The sequence below is a fragment of the Anabas testudineus genome, chromosome 16, assembly GCF_900324465.2.
Source record: "Anabas testudineus chromosome 16, fAnaTes1.2, whole genome shotgun sequence".
In the NCBI taxonomy this organism is placed as follows: domain Eukaryota; kingdom Metazoa; phylum Chordata; class Actinopteri; order Anabantiformes; family Anabantidae; genus Anabas; species Anabas testudineus.
Window position 1 is genome coordinate 1,872,940 of NC_046625.1, and position 10,147 is coordinate 1,883,086.

Sequence of the window (10,147 nt, forward strand, 5' to 3'; positions counted from 1 at the left end):
TTTCTACGTGTTTCATTTAGTCAAATAAACTAATAAGAGTTTTAGAACAAACTGGGATGATTTGTCTAATTCTATCAAGAAACTATGATGAAGAGCTGAAGGTTTGTCAGATTTCATGTTGTTATTTCCATTTATTTATAACAGGGATTCTTGTTTTTTGTTGCCTGCTGTTCTTTTCTCTCTCCTCTTTCCACTCACCCCAACCGGTCGAGGCAGATGGCCGCCCACCCTGAACCTGGTTTCTTCCTCTAAAGGGAGTTTCTCCTCTCCACTGTCTCCTGGTGCTGCTCAGTCTATAACTATATATATTCTGCTCTTCTAATACGGCAATAATAATGCTAATAACCTACTTTAACAACTGTAACTCAGCCAGTATTTTGGGTAGGGTTACGTGTTGTAAGTGTTGGGGTCATTTGAAACAGTATGACATTAAATACAAATACTTCTAAACAAATCTATTATCTGTAATGTGTAAAATCTAATTTGTTTGGTAAATAAATTCCTTTCATCATAGTTTTTCTGGTGATGATATAAAAATGTAGGTATATTTAATATTTTAAAAAATCATCAAATCAAATTCAATATCAGTTCAATAAGAACATCTAATATAATAAAAAAAATTAACAAACCATATTTTAGATATAATTATAAATTCTATCTAACTGTAGATTAAATACAAATAAGTAAAGTCAAAATAAATATTAAGCATGAAGTATTAATATTGCTGTTCCTTAGAATCTTCTCAAACAAAGTCATACATTTTTATCTTTCTGTAAAACGTTAAAATAATATACACAATTCATAATATGTTAAAAAGTATAATGCTTTATTCTTAAATGATGAACACAAACATGTGTGCTAATAAACGTTATTATCTGAGAATCTAACAATATACCATCAGTAAAGTAGTGATACAAATAGAAATGAATTAAAATCTCATGAATTTAATTGTTCTAATTTTTTAAAGCCTATAATGACCGTTTGTGAACTAATATAAAGCTCTTAACGGATTCATAACCTGCCACATCACGTCAGTCCATTGTCTAAATCATGGACTACGTGGGAAGAAGACTAATAACAAGGTACTTTCTATGTTGCAGTGTGCGTGTGCCACATCAGACGAGGCGTTTGATCCTTCGTTGGCAGGACGTTTATTACTCTCCTTTAAAGGCTCCTGTGGACTGAGGCCTCCTGAGCTCCAGGGGAAGGTGAGTTTAACGAATGATTTAGTAGAAATGTTTGGGAAATATTGCTGTTAAATGCATAATGTCTGTCTAAACTTTTAGCTGAATATGATTTTTAGTTTTAGTACTGGGACTAATACACACGTGGAAAGTGTGTTTCCAGTTCAGTTGCATCATGGTACTGTTTGTTACAATCAAATGTAATTTTTAACTCTAATTACTTGTTAATTGGTTGGTTTGTTACTTTATTGTAGATCTTAGCGAATCGTTTGTAATTGTCCAGTTCATAGCAAATAACCTGAGAGGTCAGGGGGCCCTCAGCCTGTGCCCCAGTATTAAGTGAGGCTTAATATTTGTTTTTTGAAAGTTGCAGAACTTGGTTAAAAGATAGAAATTACTACAAGTAGACACAAAATGACCAAAAGAGATTAAAAAATAAGATGAAAAAAGACAAAAACACCCATAAAATATCAATAAAGACACACAACGTGACTCTGAGTGATATAAAAGTGTCCGTCACATATTCACATAACTAAATGAAAAGACAGACATTAGTGGTCTGACCTTCTGTGCGCCTGGTTCACATCAAGTTTAGAATTTAAAAAATGTCGACTCTGTCTTTTGGGGAGTTATGTGCAGAAGAAATGAGAGTTACAGCTGAGCTTGCACTCAGGGAAAAGAAACCGTGTTCACAGGTTGTGTTTCCTTTAAGTTAATTCACCTGAAAACCAACTAACACTGTGGTTTTTCTCTGGTGATGCGTTTCAGCAACTTGAGCCTCTGAAACATCATGTGGCTCGTGATAAACCCTCTTCTACTTTAATTATCATTATTACTGATCTGTGCAGAGCTGCAGGGTGAAACGACGTGAAAAAATGTAGAAGTCAGGGGGTCTCGGCCTCTTCTGCTTAAATTTTAACCACCGTATAAAAACGTACATTATCTTTTTTGTCCTGTTGTTACTTCACATTATGTTGTAAATAATTCATTAATTAGTTAATTGGGGCCTCCTGGTTTCTACAGATGTGAGCAGGACTAAAAAGTTTATTTCTATGTGCTTCATACAGTTGCACAGAAGAGGTTCAATTCAGCAGCAGTAGAGCTGTTAAAGTGAAGGTTACGTAAACCAACACAATATACAAACAGTTCATTTCCTCTGACTTGAAATGAAATCAATTGTTTTACTGCCACAGCGAAGTGTTGGGAACGCGTCTGTTTTTAGAGAACAGCAACTGAAGCGAGGCGTGAGGTGGAGTTCCCCTAAAACTAAAGAAATTTCCACTGATCCCCCGCTGACAAGATTTGCTTTCATCAGAACCACAAAATTTCACTTTAACCACAAAAAAAAAAAAAAAAAAAAAAAAAAAAGGTTTCTTTAATCTAAACGTGGAGTAAAGTGGAGTCCAGCTCCTGTAAGTGAGTCTACAGAGCAAACAAGCTCCAGAACACCTGGTTCGGGGTCATATTCTATAAACAGGGAACGAAAAGCAAGTTATTACAGCCAAAAATAAATTATTATTAGAAAAACAACTTTAATTTCAGTTGATTTACATCTTCTCACTCTGACTCCTGTCAGATTTACATACATACATAATATACATATCTCATATATCAATGTCCCAAATTAACACAGAAACACAATGAAATAACATGTGTAATATCCAGTACATTTATTATTTCTACCTATTTTAAAGTTTTAGGTCAAATGAATCGTGTTTTCGTCACATTTACATTTATACACAGTGATATAAGAGCTTTGCATCAAAGAACTGGCTTTAAAAATGTTGAATCAGCAGTAGGAGACATGTTGTTATCTGCAAATGAGAAGTTCCTGTCATGAAAAACACCCAGACATCGGTGGGTTTTCCCCATGTCAAAATATAGGTCATGATCAAAATGTCATCAGCACCAAGCGTGGGCGTCTGAGCATGTGCATCTTTTTCACTTCTTATTTTGAAAGGGTACTTAGGTTTAGTTCTCTGTGCAACTAAAGACTGTTATCACATTTCTAATTCTCTAATGTGTGTGAACAAACACCACACAGAGTAAAGTCTCAACCCATGTTCTGACTCACTGTTAATTAACAGATATTAATTTGAAAAATGATCTGAGACAGTCAGGAGACAAAATGACATGAAGTGATCATATAAACAGGAAACTGAGAGCAGAGAACACACACTGAGAACTTTATAAAGTAAAATCATAGGATTGTTCTGTTAGTACACGTAGTTTAAGTAGGAAGTATGTCATCCTGGAAAAAGATTTATGATAGCTCTCTTACTTTTACCAGGATCATTTCCTACAATTACACATCCTGCAGCTCAGCAACATATCAAACAGGCACTGTGAGCATCTGCTGCGCAACAAAATACAGGAAGGAGTAAAAAGTAGAATTAATACGCAATTAAATCTCCATCATCCATCATTGATCCATCCAGTGGCTGGATAGTGTAGTGGTCTATCTGCAGTAATGGTCTTTAAGCAAAACCTCCTTTTTAAATTCTGTACCTCACCAGTAAGTAAAGCTTCTACCAAATGTAAATCTATCTACCTGTCTATTTACCTGTCTCTCTACCTGTCTGTCTATCCTCTTATCTACCTGTCTATCTACCTGTCTATCTACCTGTCTATCTATCTGACTGTCTATCCCTCTCTCTGTCTATCCTCTTATCTACCTGTCTATCTATCTGACTGTCTATCCCCCTCTCTGTCTATCCTCTTATCTACCTGTCTATCTACCTGTCTGTTTATCTACCTGTCTTTTTACCTGTCTATCTACCTGTCTATCTACCTGTCTATCTACCTGTCTATCTACCTGTCTATCTACCTGTCTATCTATCTGACTGTCTATCCCTCTCTCTGTCTATCCTCTTACCTACCTGTCTATCTACCTGTCTATCTACCTGTCTATCTATCTGACTGTCTATCCCTCTCTCTGTCTATCTACCTGTCTATCTACCTGTCTGTTTATCTACCTGTCTATCTCTGTATCTCCCCGAGCAGCGACGGCAGCCGCCTACACCTGCAGCCCATCGCCTTCAGCCCGCTCTGCTCCCTGAGGTGCAGTCGACACCATCCTGGCCTCGAGCTGTTGAAGACCCCTCTTTGTATCCACATTTTAAAAAGTCTTTGTGTCCTTGTCCTCGGTTGATGAGTCACGAGTAGATTGTGGTTTAAATTGATCCAGGGTCGAGTTTTGTTTTCTTATCGGTCTGCTCATAAAGAGCGACCAGGTGAGGGCGATGACTGTTGGGCTCATGTTGTCGTGTTTTTTAAATCACATTTAGACTAAATTAATCACACATTCAATCAGAGCAGGGACCAACTGAGGACAAGTAACACAGTGTGATGGATCCTTCATAGAGCTGTGGACACTATTTGATGATGAGGAGTCTTCCAGGTCGTCAGGAGACAGTTCTCGTTAACGTTTCTTCTTCTCTGGCTTCAAACACAGACATGCTTCATCGTGGATGTTTTTGGACCCAAGGTGTAGATCAGCTTTAAGTCCCTTTTCTGAAGCGGCCTCAGAGGTGCATTCAAATGAATGACTTTCTTTGTTATCTTGTTTCTGTCTTTCAGGATGTTCTTCAGACTACCCTGTGAGGACAATATGGGAAATTACACTCAGAAACAATAAACACTGAGCTGTATTTAATGAAAAACAGGGTTTAGATTGCTTTAGGGAAGTCCCCGTCAGTCCATGTTAATGCTGTGACGAATCAAAAGCCTTAGTGTGCATGTAAACTGTTACTTACATAGCTTATGAGGAATATTAGAAGTGCCAGCATCAGCACAGCTGAAGCAAAAATGACCAAGTAGGTATCTGTCATGGCTTGTTCTGCAGCTTTGTCAGCACAATCTGGAAATGAAAACAGAAATTAAAGTTACTAAAGTTTGAACCTGCGTAAACTTGATCACACACCGAGCTGCTCGTGATGTGCAATCACGAGACGGAACTCCAGTTTTAAACCACCGGTCTAATAAAAGACTCACAGGTCCCCACTTCTGCAGCTAAATGTGGATTTTCTGGCTTTAGACAAACACACGCTGTGTTTGAGGTTTAAAACTTCCTCTTAGGGTCACGTCACAGGCCACATCCACTATGACAGCGGGCCTGAAGCTAAAAGTTTGGAAAACCTGCCTGTGAAGTCTGAGAGAAATGATGTCGCATTAGAGTTTCACCTGTCAGAGTGAGGAGCACCAGTCCCTCCCTGTTCTGCTCTCCCACAGGTGCGGCCAGGTGACACATGTACACGCCGCTGTCATCGCACGTGACGTTGGGCAGGAAGATGCTGCGAGACTCAACATCCAGTTCCACCTCTCGCTCCACGCCGTTGTACCATCTGGTCGTGCCGTTGTCGAAGTCTCTGGTCAACAGACCACTGAGACGAGGAGATGGAGCCTCTCCGACCTGCAGCGTCAGCACAGAGAGAGTCCTGTTTAACCAGCGGATCAGAACTTCACAGCTGCTGCCCTCCAACTTAAAGCGTCGCAGCTTTCCTCTGTATTTATGTGATATGAGCATACTTTTACTGTAATACTGAAAAACACTGTCTGTTCACCTTTTAAAATCTTTAATAGAAAAATTCACTAATATTCAAAAAGTAATCAACCAATCATTTAAAAATCCTCATTCGCAGCTCTAATTTCTAAGGTTAAATAGTTAATTAAAGCTCCTACTCTACTACTACTAATCCATCCATCTGTGACCCGTGATGTCATGTGATAGCATCAGATCATGTGATGACAGTGGAAACATGATCATGGCAACACAGCAGTTTCCTACTTGTGATAGAGGATGACACAACAGAACGCACTGGAAGAAGCTAGAAAGGTGAATTAGACTTAGTCAGGATCCAGTAGTGCTTACTTAGTTCTTCCAGTTCTTATATTACACAGGTGAAACTCTGAGTGACCTTTCACAGCACCTACACCTTTAAAACCCACATTTAAACGTACACTTGCTGCTGTTACACCACATTTCATTAATATCACATGTTTGACTTTTTGAGTTTTTCTCTTCTGCTGTAAAAACCTCTTAATCAGCACTAAGACTGAAACCAGAAGACTCCTTATTGGCATCATATTTATATGACTGATCTTTTACTAAGAGAAAGAGAAAGTAGCAGCACAACTTGAATCCAAACGAGCCAATGAGAAGAGGACAAGTGCAGCTTCCTTCTCCTCTGTGTCCATGTTTTGAACATCATTTAAGTACAAAGTGAGAATAGATTATTTTATATATAATAGATTATGTCCTAATCTAAGTTACAGTCTGTGTGAAAACACCTGGATCAAAGCCTCTGGTCTTTACCTTGTACCACCTCACTGCTCTGTACTGGACTCCAGCCTTGAGGACCGCGGTGCACGGGAGGGAACAGTCCGAACCAGAGACCGAGTCCACCTCCAACCTGTCCTCACTCACAGATTTACCCGCTGCAAGACACACACCTGAGGGACAGGAGGATCCAGGTGTTAGGTTCATACTGATAGAAACAGTCAGAAGAAGCGAGACAGGAACCCAGTGACTCCAGGTTTGATGATATAAGTACTCACACAGAGAGAACAGATCGAGGATCAGGAACTGTGGAGACCTCATGATGCTGATGAAGAGTCGGTTCACAAGCTCGAACCCAGTTTTGTGCGTCAAAACGTTCCGTATGTTGTTTTATATAGAGACGAAGGAGAAGGAACCAGAACAAACCGAAAGTGAAGTGAGAGCCACTCCTCTTCCTCTTTCATGAAGAGCACGTTTCCAATGTGGTTCGTCCAGCAGCAGGAGCTCGATACTCAGCAGCTGGAGGATGAAGACCTTCTATCTAATGACATCACTTCTTATTTTAGGTGAGTACACTGAATATGAACACTCATAATAATAATAATAATAATAATAATAATAATAATAATAATCCAGCTTCACTCGGTTTGAACCGTCAACTCAGGTTCAAAGAGAAAATCAGAAAACGCAGGAACCGAATCGATCTTAATCGAAAACTCTCTGAATCTTATCGAAGACTCCACGATCCACACTGGACCCAGGTTTAAAAGATTAAAAAAAAAGTTTCTGGATGAAAGTGGGTTCGACTTGAGCCGGATTAAGGTCGTATTAAGGTCGTATTAAGGTCGTATCTGTTTCTGTAGTGAACTGAACTCATCGACAAAAAGACTCATTTGAATCGAACGAGTTCTGATTTCAGTTTGGTATGGAGGGACAATGGTTTAGTAATTTTAACGTCTGGACTATTGTTATAATTGTACAACACCTGTAATGTGCTAATATTACAGCCAATATGCCACAGTAAATAAATATAATCTGATAAATAAATAAATCGTCATCATAGCTGGCTGAAGCTCCACTGAAACTGAAAGCTCTGGGATTTCCCTGTGCTTTCCACGAAAGAGGGGATTTCCAGTTTAAAACAAGAAGCTGATAACATTATTTTAAATGAAGGAAATTCCCACTATGAGTCACTCTTTATATGATTGAGATTATTATTACACAGAAAAGTCTATAAATAAATCAGGTCACCTAAACCTAACTGGACACTCTCCATGCTGTCTTCCACAATCCCCGCTGTTAAGATGCTAAAATAATAAGATATATATATATATATATATATATATATATATATATATATATATATATATATATATATATATATATATATATATATATATATATATATATATATTAATCTAATAATCATAAATTATCAAAAGGATCATATCTGACATCCTGTGACCTAATGCACTTCATCTTTATCAGCTGCTGCTGCATCTGTGAGTGGAAACTCAGAGGTGAGGGAGAGCAGCTCTACTTATTCCTGCTGTGGAAGCCCTGCAGTCCCATTTGACCAACACTGTGACAACACGTGGAGTAGCCATGACACGGTAAAAACAACCACACGTGCACAATCAGCATGTTCCAAATCTCAGACTTAGCTGCCTTTTCAATGTCGGACTCATGAAGTGCGTCTGATGCCCTCCATACACACACAGTGGACCTCATGTTTCATTAAACACACTTCTTTATACTCATCAGATTGAAATTTGTGCAACCAAATGAGTCCATCAAAGGTTTTAACCCATGCAAATACACAGTGACATCTCACAGAGTTAAAACCCATAAATACGTTTAGATTGACCCTGAGGTACCTGTAAATTAATTTAGTGTTTCAAAAGTGTTTTGTTTGTTCGTGTCATGTTTGGACAGAACTTCGCCTATTCCAACTACCTCAGTGACATGGACCAAAAATGCATATTACCCTGCAAGGAGGTTAAAGGTGGCAGGATGATGCTGGGGACCTGTGTGGATGTCAATGTGACCTCAGTTTGCACAGTGGGTCATCACTTTTTTATTTTTAAATGAAGTTTAGCGTGAAGGGGTTAATGTTACAAAGGGAGGTGGGGAATTAAAAATTCACCGAGCTCTTCTCAGTGATTTAACTCATCCGTTAAAACAGTATTTTACCCATTTGTGGATGAGAGAGGCTTCATATCTTGCTGTAGAACTTCATGTTAAATTTTTTTGGTATTTTGTGAGGTTTAGATTTCTGTGCTCATCATAGTAAAACAGTAGAGCAACTTAAAAATGTAGCTCCAAGTGTAATTTGAATTCATCTGTTTACAGGAGATGAATGTGATGGTTGAGAGAAGGATCTCCTACCGCAGTCAAGCGTGCACTGAGTCTCTGTCAAACACAGCTGGAGATCAGGGTAGGTTAACAACATCTTCAACATAGATTTGAAAAATATCTTGATTTGTCTGCAGACTGGACAGAATCTCTCTCTGCAGTCTGTTTTTGGTCAGACACATTAAATGACTGTGGAATAAGTGCATGGAAATGTAACTGAAGACCCACTGGAGAGAGTTTACTGGGTGCTTGTCATAGGACAAACCCTGGAATATACAGGGTTTGTTATACTATCCATGTTCTCACCGTGAATGCTGCAGGACACCCACAGTCTGACCACAAATATGATCCGGATCGACATGAAACTCACTGGTTAGAAGCTAAAGAATGTAGCTGTGACCAGATGAGCAGTGTTAGGTTGTAAACGTGGACACAGCTGACTCAGTAACATACTAACATTGGATCTTTTTCCTCTCACAGCAGTACGTGCTGGTGTTTTAATGTTCTCTCTGGTGATCACTGGAAGGTTTGTGAAGTAGACGAGCTCCAAAGAAAACTGCCTGAATGTACATGTGACGTTTGTCTCTGTGGTAAAGGGGCCTTTTCTCTGCCTTCTTTCCGTTTACTTACTATGCTTTGCACTTTAATTTGCACTTTTATATATGTGTATTGTTTGTTTTTTGAAAATGTTTATTTCATAGATTGTGATGCTAATGTATTTATGAAATTGCTTTGCTACATTAGCTGAATCTAAAAATTGCAATAATTGACATGCACATTAGTTGTGCTCTGTTTGTAAAACATACTCTTAATCCAAAGAAAACGCTGTATTTTGTCCAAATTTCACATACAGCCTCTAAGTATTTTTATATTTTAGGTCTTTTAACCTCATTTCTCTCAGGGTTGTATTTATTAGAAAATCAATCAAAGTCATCCCATCCATTTACAGAGTGCATCTGTAGCGGTGAAGTATGAGGGACAGAGGATGTCTGGAAGTGATTGTTTTTTTTATCCCCTGTTAAAGCTGCTAAATACAAATATACTGATCCAAAGCCACTTAGAGATATGATTCAATACACTAAATATTTGGGCCACTAAAGATTTTGCGAAGCAAAAACAGCCCTCTGAGAGAAAAGAACAAAGCTGCTGCATTAAGGTCAAGATCAAATTAACTAGATTAAATCTCTACTGGCCATTTCATCAGTTTACTACATATTTAGAAATAGATTTTAGAATCCCCTGACATCCAGAAGATATTGTTGGTGTCCCTTATCCTAGAAGTAAATGTCCCATTAATTGTTTACACAGACAACTTGCAGGGATTGATGAT

At 38.4% G+C, this 10,147-nt stretch overlaps 1 protein-coding gene across 2 annotated transcripts; it reads right to left on the reverse strand.

Annotated features, from left to right (window-relative positions):
- Window positions 1–3,872: 3,872 nt before the first annotated feature.
- cd83 (CD83 molecule) lies at window positions 3,873–6,878 on the reverse strand. Of its 2 annotated transcripts, XR_003299623.1 has the most exons (6): window positions 6,741–6,878; window positions 6,499–6,635; window positions 5,367–5,595; window positions 4,940–5,043; window positions 4,132–4,781; window positions 3,873–3,891 (listed from the first exon to the last, which is right to left on the reverse strand). XR_003299623.1 is itself a non-coding variant. In XM_026372117.1 (5 exons), exons 1-5 carry the CDS (start codon window positions 6,781–6,783, stop codon window positions 4,629–4,631), a joined length of 666 nt encoding a protein of 221 aa, XP_026227902.1. In that variant the 5' UTR covers window positions 6,784–6,878; the 3' UTR covers window positions 4,084–4,628. The 2 variants fall into 2 exon arrangements, 1 of the variants encoding a protein (XP_026227902.1); XM_026372117.1 differs by lacking the exon at window positions 3,873–3,891 and having other exon boundaries at window positions 4,084–4,781.
- Window positions 6,879–10,147: the final 3,269 nt, after the last annotated feature.